This window comes from Nanorana parkeri, unplaced genomic scaffold, assembly GCF_000935625.1.
Source record: "Nanorana parkeri isolate BGI_ZX_2015 unplaced genomic scaffold, ASM93562v1 scaffold355, whole genome shotgun sequence".
NCBI classification, from domain to species: domain Eukaryota; kingdom Metazoa; phylum Chordata; class Amphibia; order Anura; family Dicroglossidae; genus Nanorana; species Nanorana parkeri.
The window spans coordinates 1,630,521-1,645,782 of record NW_017306623.1 but is presented as its reverse complement, the minus strand read 5'-3'; the positions used below and the strand labels follow the sequence as shown (position 1 = coordinate 1,645,782).

The window sequence follows — 15,262 nt, the reverse complement described above, 5'->3', positions numbered from 1 at the left end:
CAACCTGACCGCACGCGACGAACCACCGCCTTAATGTCAAATCTGACAGTTGGCGGCAAAATAAAAACAATTGAGTCACAAAAACATAAGATCTGCTAAAGAAAACTGTTTATACTGAGGAATGATGTCAAACATAATGTAAAATAGATTTGTACATACACTTTATTAATAATAATAATAGTAATAATAATAATAGTAATAGGGCTGCAACAACTAATCGACATAATCGATTAATCGGCTTCCGACCAGTTGGCCCTGTTCACAGCTCCACACGCTGTGCGCCGCACCTCCTCCCCACCTCACGCTCACTGCTGCCAGACCCGCCCAATCCACGCTCCACACGCCGCGCCTCCTCTCCGCCTCACACTTATCACCCCCCACATCCATGATCGGCACAGGGACGTGGGGAGATGTAGTAAGGAGGAGCAGGTGTGGGGTGATGACAGCCGCCGATAGACAGGTCCGATCTCAGAAGCAAGTTGCTGGAAGACTGCTCAGGTAAGCCTGCACTTCCCCCCCACATGGTGCTCTATAATGCATTGCTGGGATTTGTATTCCTCTATAGCTGATGGTACATTGTGCTGTATATTATACATAGGAATACAAATCCTAGCAATACATTATACACTGTATGTATAATGTATTGCTGGGATTTGTTGTACTCTTCTATAGCTGGTGATATTCCGCTTTGCGCTGTATAGAGGACTACAAATCCCAGCAATAATACATTATACAGTGGTGCAATGCTGAATACCACCAGCTATAGAGGACTACAAAACCCAGCAATAGTACATTATACAGCGCAATGCAGAATGCCGCCAGCTATAATGTACTATTGCTGGGATTTGTTGTATTCCTCTATAGCTGGTGGTATTCTGCATTGTGCTGTATAATGTATTGCTGGGTTTTGTAGTCCTCTATAGCCGGTGCCATTCTGCATTCATTGCTGTATAATTTTACACTTTCCATTTCACTATATTGCACACCACACTATCTTTTTTATTTTTTACTTCCACCGCTCCAAGCTTGCTCCTGTGATGGACTACAACCTCAATACAAACTAGTAGTCCCATCACTGGAGCCATTTTTTAAACTTTAAATTATTGTTTATCCGATTAACCGATTAATCGAACTCAATAATCGGCTAACTAATCGATTTTGAAAATAATCGTTAGCTGCAGCTCTAAATAGTAATAAAGTTTTACAAATAAAAAATTTTATTGGCTTGGATTTCATGATGTGGAATGCTTTCACAGTAACAGATGTGTTACAAATTACCTTTTCAACAAACCGACTAGCCCAATTTAATCCATTAAGGTTTTGGCTGATGTTCTCCAATTTATTAAGGTATGACAGACAGTCGCACACTTCATTAACTTATAACTGGACCTGGTTAAACAGTCATTACGGAAAACCACAGAGAGTGAAAGCAGGAGAAGCTTATATTTCCTATCTAGAAGGAAACGATTAGGGCGAGGATGACTTATGTCAGCAGGTTTTATCGTCTGGGTTGCCCCTTCACATGAAAGGTTAATTGCTGCATTTTTATTATGTTAATGTCACCCAGTGGCGTACCTAGCATATCTGTCCCCCGGGGTGGGTAATTTTTTTTTCACAATTATTTTCAATAGTAATTATTTTCAATAGTAATCAGTAGGGATGCACCAATACTGATACTAGTATCGCTATCGGTGCCAATACCGAGTATTTGGGCGAGTACATGCTGTCCAAGACTCGTGTGAACATTATTTTATATTAAAAAATGGTTGAACAAAGCCACATTTTCCATCCCGTCTGTACAGCTTCCAGGCCCCTCATCTCCTGCATTGTGTGACTTGACAAAGTGTTGTCTCTCGTCGTCTTCATAAATAAAAGAGACTCTTTAGAACGCTTTCACTACCTGGAATTTGTTCCTGACATCAACTTTTCCTTGGCAGCACACACTCAAAAAGCATCTTCTGAAACTCTGGCTCGGAAGCCGCTTCGCATTCATATGCCCAGACATGAGTAATAACATTCAGCAGAGTTGTAATGGGATTCCAGCAGATGTCACTGCAAGTCAACTTGAGCCCCGCACAGTGAGTTCCACTCCAACCGCATTTAATGTTGTCAAAAATGTTTAGAATTTCTGCAAACATCACAGGAGTAGCTCTGGATAAATCAAGCCTCTAATGACAAGCTGGTCTACCAGAAATTACAACGGTTATTTATCAAGCCTTGCGTCTGCAAAACAGATTAGCGAGATGAAAGTATGAAAACCATTTCATCTGCTGGCAACGAGCGCTTTAAATGTTTTTTAATGACGTTTTAAGTTACATTGTTATTCTCAAAACTCCACTCTGTTTTCTGTTTGGCGTCACCACCCAAGGCATTTTTGTCTACAAGGATTATGTCATATTTTTAGGTGGAATGGGCATGCTAGTGACACCTTATATCTGTCTTTCCAATATTCGCTTCAATACGGAGGAGAAACTAAAAGCCTTCGAGCAAAAGTCACAACCCCTCACTGCTCATCCAGTCCTTAGACTAAGCTCACTTTTTTGTACCCGCAGCTCATTTGTTTCCACATTCTATAATTATCTTACTACCCCCTTTTCATTTTTCCTCCCTTTGCTGTGTTTATTTGGCTCTGACACCAAAAATGAATATTTGACATGAGTGACCAACACATACTGAGAGACTCTATGTGCACAGACAAAAATGGCAGCGGGAAAACAACCGAACTTGATTATAACTACCGATCGTGAATAATGCAAATCACAACAATTTCAGGAAAGCAGAATCGCATGCACAGACGTTGAAGGGGGTTCTTCACAGTAAGATCAGTTAGGGTCTGGAACTCACTGCCACAGACAGTGATTTCAGCAAAGAATGTGGAATTGTTCAAGAAACTTTTGGACGATTTCTTAAGGGACCGTAATATACAGGGGTACAGGTACTCCTAGAATGAGATCCTAATAGGTTGGACTTGATGGACTAATGTCTTTATTCAACCTCAAATACTATGTAACTATGTAACTATATGTAACTATGTAACTATGTAACATTAGGGGGATTAACAAAGCACTGGCATGAGTGGCATGCGCCGCATTAACAAAGCAGATAAGACCTGTTTCAAGTCTACCAGCGCCACCTGCACCGGAGTGAAAGGGAAACTGGCACGGGTTCCGCACCTAAGTAACAAAGTTATTGTGGAGGTTTTTGACATAGAAAACTGCTGCAGATCCAAGGCAGATTGGACCTGGCATTCGAGATGTGAACAGTTTGCCGGTAACCTGGCAGACAGCTTGCATGTCTCTTTCTGCCTGTGCAGTGAACACATTACATGGGCAGAGCCTCCATATGGGCAGGGAAAGCTTCTTTACCTGCCTATATGCCTTGCTGTTAACCCCTGGCACCCCCTTTGATAATCAGGAGTAGGATCTGCTCCATTTTCTCAGTTTAGAAAAGTGGTGCAGGCGTAAAATTTGCGCCACTCTTCTAAACTGATAAAACAGAGCAGATTGTACTCCTAATTAGCAAATAGGATACATGCACTCCTTGTTAATTCCCTCATTACCTTTAAAGCTGAACTCCAAGCACATATATCACAGCACCATTTTGTTAATTTCATCATTTTAAAATGTACTTATCACAATTAATACATTTATTTTAGGTATAACTATCATAAGTACGTGCATGTGCCTAATACTGGCTGCCTGTGATCCAATCACTGGCCAGTCATCCAGCTAAGGCCGGCTGGTGACCAAGCTGCATTGCTTAATTGCAGTGTAGAAAAGTGAGGTCACTGACCTAGCTATGCTGTCTGACAGGCATAACTGAATCACAGAATTACAGATATTGTCAAGTAATGTGATTTGCATATATGTACTGCAACTGTCTAGTTAGCTGTTTGCCTGGATTTCAGGTTTTGCATTTAGGTTAGTTGCACACCTAGGTGTTTGGTTTTGTGCGTTTTTACTTTTAAAAATTCACTTTTCTCCTTGCATAGAGATGTCTATGGGACCAAAACTGTCCGTAATTAACCCTCCCAGACCTTAGCTTGGGGGTACAGAATGATTAGCCATTATGTTGTACAGATGGGGGAGTAGGAGGGCCTGAGTAGTTTGGAAAGAAAAAAATGGGCAGTGCTGACACCTGTCAGTTTGCTTTCTGCTGTTTGTGTCCCTTTAAGAAGATTACCCTTTACTTCCTGTCTTGGAGAAAGAACAGAAAGTGAGAGCAAAGCTCTACAAGATAAGAGGAGTTCCACTCTAAGTGCCCGTTCACACTAGCAGACATGATAAAAGGCATTTTAATTGTTAAAAACAATTGTTTTCTATGTGTCCTGGTGGTGATCGGCGTTGATCAGTTGCTAAAAAATGCCAGTCAACGCTATTGGTGTAAACGATCCTTCAGACAGCTGCCACAAACAGATGTTGCCACTGGAAGATTTCCCCTCACGGTTACCAATCCTTACATGTGTCGGCTGCATTGGTTTTAATTTTTTAGGCTAAGAACATTTTCAGCAAGTACAGAATATACCTGTTGATCCTACCAGAAGTACTGTGTCCTTTTCACTTCCTCTGACTGAAACTTGAGAGCACAGAACAGTATATATCTACTAATCCCTCTTCCCCTCATGTAATTGGGATAAGGAGAAAAAGTCATGCCTGAACTCTATCCTGTATGACAACTTTGGCTGCCTTCCTGGATACAATAAGCCACCATTCATACCCTAGTGTTTTGCAACGTGTTTCCTGAAGTACAACAATGCTCAACATAAAGAATCTCATTTGTTTCAGTGATGCCAATTAATACCTGAGTGTTGTTTTGCTTGTCACTGAAAAAAAATGAACCTTTTCAGGCAGAGTCACATGTTTTTGGCTCCATAGACTTCAATTGGAGTGCTTATATAATGTGCAAAAAATGCACATAATGCCCAATGTTCATGTAGTTTGGTGCCTAAGAACTGTCTCCCAGTAAATAGTGTTCCATTGGCTAAAGAAAAACAAAACAAAAAAAAAAACTCAAGCCTAAAAATGCCTAACAATTACTTCAGGATCGCCTGAAAATGCTTGCGTTCAGTGTTACTGGTGGCTAAAATTGTAAAAATAAAGGAAAAAGTCCTGAAAAAATTAAATGCAGCCACCAACTCTTAAGACTGGCAAGCTGCTTTATATTCCATTTTTGTTTTTGGGTTTAGGTACACTTTAAATTAGAACTGAAACCAAATTTATTTTTTTGCCCCCTGTGTTCCATTGGGGATATTTCCCTTCACTTCCTGTCTGATAGCCAGAACAGAAAGTGAGGGAAAATCCCTCCAAAGGGAGGAAAATCCCGGGTGGTCATCAGAGTCACCAGAACTAGCGTCCCCATTCAGAGATTTCACGTCTATTTCTATTTTAGTGACAGCCTACAATTTAGGATTTTCTTTCATTTTCAGTGATAACAGTCACCAGGACAAATAGAGAGGGTGAATCTCCCTAATGGGGACACAGATGACAATAACAACTCGACAGGTGTTCTAATCCCTCTCCACTCCATCCAAAACTAAAAAAAAAGTTTTAGCTTCACTTGCACTTTAATTGTGAAAATTTGGAATACATATTTGTATCATCTCCCTGAAGGTTAAAATAAACTAATCTCTGGCTGCAATGCTAAGCTTCAACCGGGAGCTGTTTCCCTCGGTGGCTCTTCTCCTCCTATAGACTTCTATGGATCTCAGCAGAGAGAGGACTTTGATGCAGGATGTAAACAAACACGCCAGGATCTTGATAAGTATTCATCTACTAGGGGCAAAAAGAATAAGTGAGCTTAAAAATGGTGAAAAAAAATGGTGAAAAAATCTTTCATTTTGAATTCTTTTCACCATTCAATCAGTTACCAGAAGAAGAGAGGCGATGTTATTCCCACCATACTATGAGCGTACAGATGTAAATAGCGGGAACGCTCTTAAGCTGTGTACTTGCTGGCTCTGGGACAGTTGGATGCATGACACCCCCTGTAGCTACCGTCTAGCTTCCATCTGCTTTTGATGGACAAAGCAAACCCTCTCCTTCTATTGATTGATAAGTCTGCTTCATGGAACTCAGACATGTCTTATTACACCCAAATGGGTCACTTCCTTTGCATGCTGAATGGTAATTCCATTTGATGAGCAGGCACTAAAATATGCTCTTGTATTATGTGATCTATTTGCTCCATTGACAGAAATTCCAAACCCACGAGCCGCACTCTTTCAACACAGTAATACGGATTACACAGATTTTACAAACGATTGTGTTCTCTGACTCGGAACAGTTTAGATTCAGTAACTAAAGGGGACGCAGGGATTATTTTCACAGAGCCCACATATTGAATCATCATTGGAATATTTACCTTCAAATAATAAGTTCAATTATTCTATTCCCTGACATGATAGATCCCACATATGCCTTCCATAGATGAATAATTACCTAGATCTGGCACCCCAGGCCTAGCGTGTTAGTTTACATCCTGCATTGAAGTCCTCTCTCTGCTGAGACCCATAGAAGTCTCTAGGTAGAGAAGAGGCACTGTGGGTTACAGCTTCCGATTGAAGCTTAGCATTGCAGCCAGAGATGTGATTTTATCTTAACCTCAATGATGATTATACACAAAACGTATTCCAAATGTGGATGTTAAAATGCAAATGAAGCCAAAACTTTTTTTTTTTAATTTTTGGATGGAGTGGAGAGGGATTAGAACACCTGTCAGGATTGTATTGCTGTCTGTTTCATATGGAAGATTCACTCTCTCCAGTTGTCCTGGTGACTGTATTCACTGAAAATTAGAAAATCCCAAAGTTGGGGTTACAGGGATCCCAACCTGAAAGAAGCCATTTCAGGGAGGTGCCCTCTATGCCCCCCCCCCCCACGGAGGGGTGTGAGGGGGGCTGGAAGAGAGCACCCCCCTGAAATGATGGCAGATAGCACAGGAAGCAATAGCTTCTTTGCTATCTGCAGGGTTTTTTTCTGATTTTGTTTTTAGTATTCTGACAGTTGCAGTCGTCAGAATATTTTAAAAAAGGCATAAGAATGCATTGCTAGATTCCTATTGGCTATTGCACTTTGCAATAGCCAATAGCAAACTAGCTATTGCACCCGCCCCCTGCTGCTTTCAATCACCAGAAGAGGACCTGATAGAAAAATTCAGGTCCCCCTCTGCTGATTGACAGCAGCAGTGGGCGGGTACATTACCTAGTTTGCTATTGGCTATTGCAAAGTGCAATAGCCAATAGGAATCTAGCTATGGATTCGTATGCCTTTTTGTTTCTTTTCTGACTGACGGTCGGGCCGCGGCTCCCGATGTCAGAAAAGAAAAAAAAAAACGATCGCAGGGAAAGGTTTATCTGCTTGATCGAGCAGATAAACCTTTCCGGGAGGAAGTGTTTCTCTACAGGGCGGCCAGGAGCCGCTATCCAATAGCGGGAGACTCCCGGAGCGTCCGGGAGAGTTGGGATGTCTGGGGTTATCATCAGAGCAGGAATAGATGGGAAATCTTCCAATCGGGATACTAGTTCTGGTGACCCTGCTCACCACCAGGGATGTCCCTCACTTTGAAGAGATGTCCTCTCACATCCTGTTGTGACTATTGGACAAGAAGTGAAGGGAAATCTCCCAATCGTGTTAAACACCAGGGATGTCCCTCACTTTGAAGAGATGCCCTCTCACTTCCTGTTGTGACTGTCGGAGAGGTAGTGAAGGGAAATCCCCCCCAATGGAACACAGATTGCAGAATAAAACCTGACAGGGGTAATACATTCCCTTGCTCTATCCAAAACAAAAAGTTTTGACTGTTTTTTCATTATTATACCACATAGACAGTTCTGTAGTTTCCTCCGTTAGTGATTATATGTATTTTACTATGATCATTGTTTTTAGTCAGTCAGACTAGACTGGTAGAATTAAGAGATAGATACAGCAATTATTAATGTTATTATTATTATAGTATAGTAAATAAAATAAGACTATAGATTTCCTTTCATCAGAACTGAGAGGGCGCACATGTAAAGTGAATACATGACAAATACTGTATATCTTGATTACAATATTGTGGGCCTGATTAACACAATGCAGAAATCATTTTACTTTGGACATTCATGCCAACATTGCTAAGTAATCAAAAGAGGAAAAATAGCCCTACCTTCTGTTTACAGCAGTCTACTACAAGGCAGAATGGTGATAAGTCTGCATTTTGTCATCAAATCTGTTTGGGTCAGGATCCCCCAACAACAATACCACCAGCAGACACACCGAGGTTGTTGCCAATAAAGGCAGTTAAACCTTGGTGCCACTCCAGTCTCAGGAACACGTGGGGGTGTTTACTGGCTGGAGTAGCGACTGTTCACTTTGCAAAGTTAATGCTGCTTTGTAAAAAAGGTGAAGCTGTGTTCACTTCAATGTACCAATCATGTGGAAGCAAAAGTCCTGTTTTTTTAAAGCTGAACTCCAGCTTTGCTACAAAGTTGTATGCCCTGTTTGGTGAGCTGCTTCACACCAGGGTGGTTGCGGATCAGTGCGGTTACCACGCTGATCTCAAAAGGGAGGTTTTGGGAGTTTTTAATTGTGTTTCAGCACTGAAACGCAATTAAAAATGCCCAAAACCGCGATGATTAGCGCGGTTTCATAGAAAACTGTATGGAAACCGCACTGGTCAGCATGGCAAAAATAGTGCAGGCAGCAGTTCGGGCTTTGGGCGGTTCGGATCACGCGGAACCACGCAGTTGCATAAACGGTCCCCATAGCAATGTATAGGACCGTTCATGTCAGTGGATCCGTATGGTCGAATCCGTGTGGCCGAACCTCCCCGGTGAGAATGGGGTGTAAATGATAAAACTCTTACCTTGCAGCATACCAGCTCCTACACTTAAGGCTGAGCTTTTGGGAGCTGTGGGGAGCTGGTGCCAGTCTATGATCCAGAGCAGACTCCTCGGGTCCCGCGATGTCTGTCCGACGTGCATGTTCACGGCTGCGTGCATTTACCTCCACTGTGTCTCTCCTCTTCTCCCCGCCGAAGATCTTTACTCCGCATGCGTCCGCACAGCTGCTCGAGAAACTTCAGATCTTCAGACGGGAGCGAGCACTGGAGACAGGTACGTTTTTACCTTTTTATAATGTTTTTATTTTTTAAATGTTTTTGCATATATCTACTGCTTGCTAGCACTAGATATATACCAAAAAAAACGGAGAGTTTAAAGGAGAACTATGAGGTGAGTGCTTTTCACTCACATCATAGTTCTAGGCGACCTGTGACAATGAGACTGTCACAGGTCGGCTCAGTAGATCGGGAGGTGAGCGAACACATACCGGCGTTCGCTCACTTCTCGATCCTGTCACGGCTCTCTGCCGTGACAGGGGAGGGGCTGGATTCCCCCCTCCCCGCTCCGATCTGCCAGCGCTGACTGGCGGAACGGACGGGGGAGGCGGCGGGTTCAGCTGGCTCTGCCTCTAGATAGGCAGAGCCAGCTGTCAGTCACGCAGCTGGGCGGATCCCGGCACAATTGTCGGGATCCGCTTCAGCTGCGGCGTCTCAGTAGCTCGCGGTATACTGCGACGTCTCGGTAGCTCGTGGTATACTGCGGCGTCTCAGTATACCGCGAGCTACAGCTCGCGGTATACTGAGCCTAGGGTGACGGGAGGACCCTAGTTTGTGTCCTCCCGTTACCCTAAGGAGAACTATGGGGAAAAGCCTTAACCCCATAGTTCTCCTTTAATTATACTTTAACATAATTAATATAATGCTTTAGATTTTGCTGCGATACTAATCAACAATTACAAATAACCAAAACTATACATGTTAATTCTTTGTTTTAACTGTTCAATAAGGGCCGTGCAGGTTTAAAGTATATGTACTCCAAAACTCGATTTTTCAGTAAGCTTGGCATTGCCTCACTATATACAGTTTTCCTGATCATGAATTTGTGAATCTGCTGCAATGCTTCTTACCTGGGGATCCTGCCAGTAAGAGCAATTTCTGTTGCAAGATGACAATGCTTAGCAGCAGCGTTGTCACACTGCCATGCAAGCTCCTACAAGGGGCTGTTGGGCTGCTTAAATGACAGACCTTCAAGGGTAAGTGTGGATGAGGCAGGAGGACAGGACAGAGAATCTGCAGCACCCACGAGCCAATGATCCACCGATCTTGGTTGCAATTCTTTATTGGCTTTGAAGCAAAATAAATAATTAATGCACATTTTTTCTTTCATGAAGAAGTGTGCATTTATTATTTGCTTTCCAAGATGTGGACTTTACCTTTAAGAAAAATGTAACATTCCTCCACAATACCCATCCAACATTCTAACATTAAAAATGGCATCAAACTTAGGTAAGGTTTACTCATTTTTATAAAAGATGAATTATAGGATAAAGTCTTCCCAGCTTACTATAAACTGAAGGATCATGGGCTTCCAACCAATTTAATTTGGTATACACACACATACTTGAAACACAACACATTTTCCCACAGAAGAGTTCCAGGAAAGATGACAGTCAATACAAATCCCTAGTGTTGTATTGTCTCTATACATTATCAAAAACAAAGAGCCTGCAGCAGCTAATAGGATCATGGCAATGTGTACCACCTACAAAGTCAAATAGCTTCTATGTGTTAAAGAAGAACTCTAATCCAAACACTACGTACCAGTAAACATATCAATCAACATCACTGTAATTGCTGAGTGGATACCAGGGTCACTATTTGTCTGTAGATTCTGTTTGATTATTTTGTATGGCTTTCCTATGTGTTCTTTGGTTTCCTGCCACATAATATTAGTTGTAAAGGTTAATCAACTTCTAATATTGCTCCACTAGGAGGGTGTGTGTGGATGACAGTGACAGGAACATTAGACTATAATCTTCTCTAGGGCAGGAATTGATGTTGATAATTAAATTTTGTTCCCCATGGTCCCTGTGTGTGTTGTAAAGTAGCCACCGCTCCAAGCTCGCTTCCGTGATGGACTACTTGAAATGATAGTTTATCACAGGCGCGAGCTTGGAGCGGTGACTACTTTACAACACTCGCAGGGACCATGGAGAACAAAAGTAGCCCCCCTCCAGAAGGAAGGACAGTGTCAGCACCAATTCAGAGATGATTTGAGGATCTACAGCCGAGTGATACACAAATAAGATACATTTTTGATAATAGTTAAGGTACTTGAATGCATTTTTAGAATTTAACTAAAGAGTTTAGTTCAGTACAGCGCTGCATGACGGAATAAATGGCAGTCAAAGTACCGCAGCGCTGAATACTGAAAAATGGCCTGGATGGGAAGGGGGTTTAACACCGCGGATGTCAACTGGTTAAGAGTCCAGTGTGTATCCTGTTTGTATGTAATGTAAAAATACATATAATCACTTTTTTAAAGCCTGCATAAGTGGATTTACATATTTGCTTATTCTGCTTTAATATTTGCCTGTAATGTTCCTCACAATGAAAACAAGAAAATTCTCGGTCATTGACATCATCTGGGTTTTTGGAAGTTACAAATAACACATTTTTACATATAGATGTAAATAGATGATTCATATACCTACTTCAAATTAGGCAACTTAGGCAAATTAGGGGTGACATGAAAGAGCAGAAAAGGTTCACTTATGGCCGGTTCACACCACCATGGTTGCAGAAATGCATGTGACGCAACGCTCATTAGTGTAGTGTTATGGTAGTGTGGTGTGTTTTGTTTATTCAGAATGTATTTGGAATGTAGTCAATCAACCAAAGCACCAAGGGAGAACCTACACAAGCATGGGAAAGATAGGTTTGGATCTGATCCCAGGACCAACAGCACAAGAAATCATTGCTAAGCTCTGTGCCACTGCGCTGTCTATTCCTTATCCATTCAAATGTATATAAATAATGGGGCACATTTACTAACACCATTTTTTTAATTGCCCCATTTTAACCTATTAAAGTCAGTTATTCTTTTTTCTTTTCAATCCCCCTAAACCTGATCAGGTATATTTAGGGCAAATACATATCTCCTTAAAAATGACTACTTTAGCAAATCAGCCTCAGCTCTTTAAAGTGAAGCACAATTTGATGCGTCTTACCCGGGGCGCCGGTGTCTAAGGCTGGCATTGTCCTTAATGGAGACGCCATCATGTAAGCTTATGTCAGGGTTGGTGCTCTCTATTACCCCTACATACGGTCGGACGCCTCGTTCTCGGTCACCTGTGGCTTCTTCAAACAGCACTTGACCGCTGAGCTTACTGAACATTATGGTGTTCATGGCGGCACAATATAAAGTCTCCTTCCTGATTCAAGATGATAATGAGATCTCCGATCTAATCAATACCTAGAGAGGAAAAGAGGGAAATGTCAATTCACTGCTCAGCAGGTCTATCAATGCACACAGAAAGCATTTCTGGAAAATACTAAAAAAAAAATATGTTAGAGCAACTGACAACCCAACATATTCTGTCCTAAGCCTGTCATTGGTTGTTGTGGGTTTGAAAAATACTTTTTGCCTGCAGCAAAAGTTAGAAGCCAATTAGATTTCAGTTTACCAGTCAGACCACTTTTGATAATGGCTGTTATTTCCTATGCAGAGAACATAACACATACCCTACAATGCTTTGGCACTCATTTGATGGCGATGATTACACATAATACATTTTAATTTTTTTTTAAAACACAAAACAAGCGTGTACTGGATTGCGCAGATCATTTCATTATTACATAATAGATGTTGAAGATTGAAAAAAGACACAGGTCCATCAAGTTCAACCTCTGTGTGTGTGTGTGTGTGTGAGTTTTATCTGACTGGTGCGAAGGAAGGCCAATAATTATGGCTGGTATGTTTGGTCTTTTTTAAATGGGATCTTCCTATATTTTCCTCTCAACAACGTGCCCCCTATTAGTCAGGGCTGAGGACTTCTACTGAACGGGATAATGATTAAAGAACAACCTGTTCTTACATGCCTGCTTTTAAGCATAAGAAATGTTAGTGCGTGTTTTCCTTTCTAATTTTAATAAACGAACTGATCTATGCAATCCAGTATGCTTTTGATTTATTTTTTAGTTTTAAGCATTTTTCCCGGGATTTTTGTCACAGAGCCTGTAATGATATTCAAAGCTGTGATTCTTAGCGCTTCTGAGATCTTAAATAGAGACAAACCAAATGAGCACATCCTAATGTGTATCTATACTTTTTTTTACAGCACTTGGAAGATGTATAGAAACAATACACCGACGTCTAGTTTATTCATATATCTTGATATAATTTATAATAGCCACATTTCTATATAAGCACTTTGCTCCTTCAACCAGATGTAATTTATGTAATATGACTTGAAGGCTAGCAACACAATAATAATAAAACTTATTTCTGATTGGTTGATATCACAAGCACATGGGAGGTCTTACTAGTAAAATGAATGAACTAGCATCACCTTTACAAAACTGATGGATCAGTTGGCTGTATCTGGCTAAGGATCAAGTCTTACGTCACTAAAGAGTATTAAAATTGTTCATGACAATCATTAAGGGGGTTTTCCCCTTTCAGTGATAAATTAATATACCACACATGCCCTGCTTCAATTGGTTGCCAATCATCAGGGGTTACCAAGTTCAGAAATCCAACTGATTACAAAATAGTGCTGTGGAGTAGGTCTTGGATTACCGCTGTTTGTAGCTCTACTCTTTGGTGTGAGAAAGTCAGAACCCCATTGATTTTGAGACACACACAGTCCAACCTTGAAAATAACTTTTTAAAAATGGGTTTCTGAGTATCAGCTGCACTGTTCCAAATGAAACTGAGCTTCTCCTACTGGTGGGAGCCTTGGAGGTGCTCAAACAGAGAGGGCTGATGACAGGGAGACCTCTATTGGTCAGCAGCAAGAGGCACGTGAGCAGGTATTCACTTTCCATTTACAGAATATCTTTGAGAATATAGAGCTGATTTTCCTGTCTACACTTATTAAATGAGGACAAAGCCCTTCATTTTATGAGTTTTTTGGGAAGGGGTAATGAGTAGAAGTTCAGTAGACTCCACTAAACTGGGAAAATCTATTTCTGGTGGTTTAAAACACTATGCACTGGGAAGGTCTTGCCAGTATAATCATAGAAAACTATGACCTATACAAAACTGGTTGGCTGAATTTGGCCAATGATCAGATCTTTCTTCACAGAAGATTATACACATTCTACAGAACAAACATAAAGGGGGTTTTAAACATCCAAAGAAACTGGAGGTTCTGGTTACTTTGGCCCATCTTAGCAAAAATGTCCCATCTTTTGTTTTCCCAACCCTACCATGTATTACAAAATTGACAAGTAAAGGCAGATCTAAAAAAAATTCAGTATCTGTACACAGCACTGAAACAGGAGGTGAGGAGGAAGGTGTGGGGTTGTGGTGACAACCAAGAAGGAATTTCCACTGAAGTTTTTGCCCTGCTGTGTCTCCAGGACAAGAAGTGAGGGTCATCAATGGGACACAGCAAAAAAAAAAAAGGGTTTTACAATTCCCTGCTCTATTCAGAACAAAAAATGTACCTCTATATATATACTTTGAGAAATAAACCCCTTTGTTTTTTGGGTCTGTGATGCAAGTGATGACGATGTTTTTAATTGTGAAGCCGTATTTCTGTTTTAAAATGGACATGTCCGTCACTACAACTTGTCTGGCGTAATAGTGGAATTGTAGTGTACGTTCTGGTTATTCAATAAATAGAGGCCCATGAGTACACTGAAGGCGTTGCTGTGGAAAATCTTGTAAAATGCAACCATCCATGTTTAGGAATGCTCTATTTCTACCCTGGCCTGCCTTCCAATTACTGGGATGCAGCAGAATGGGATACACAGCGCCATGAGGAGGGAGAGAGAAGCGGACAGAATACAATGAGGATAATTGGCTGAAAACAATTCTGTGATTTGTTCCACTCAATTTACCTTCATCCTCTCTGCTCGCTGTGACTCTGTACAGTTTGGTTTTTGTGCAGTTTACTCTTCTGAGGCAATTACAGGGATGCATTGAAATGATCCATTAAATTTCTGCCTCAATCTATTAATTCCCTGCAATTATCCACATACATTCTCCCTGAGTTCTACACTGAACAATTACAATAACATGCTAAACAGGTAATGGTAAGGAAGGGGGGTGATAGGGTGGATGTCTATATTTATACATTTCACTATTTTGCACTCAGATAGCAAACTATGTCTTTGGCCTATGAACAAGACAAATCAAAGGCTGCAAAGATGATATGTGATATGTGATGTTTAATGAGCAACAGCAACCAATGAGCTATCACTTTACTTTACG

At 41.2% G+C, this 15,262-nt stretch overlaps 1 protein-coding gene across 3 annotated transcripts in view; it reads right to left on the bottom strand.

Annotated features, from left to right (window-relative positions):
• Window positions 1–12,291, bottom strand: part of MKX (mohawk homeobox) — an 88,731-nt gene extending 76,440 nt beyond the window's left edge. For all 3 annotated transcript variants that reach the window (XM_018558736.1, XM_018558737.1, XM_018558738.1), the window contains exon 1: window positions 12,051–12,291. In XM_018558736.1, coding sequence (XP_018414238.1) covers window positions 12,051–12,229 — 179 coding nt within the window. In that variant the 5' untranslated portion in view covers window positions 12,230–12,291. The remainder of the gene's footprint in view (window positions 1–12,050) is intronic.
• Window positions 12,292–15,262: the final 2,971 nt, after the last annotated feature.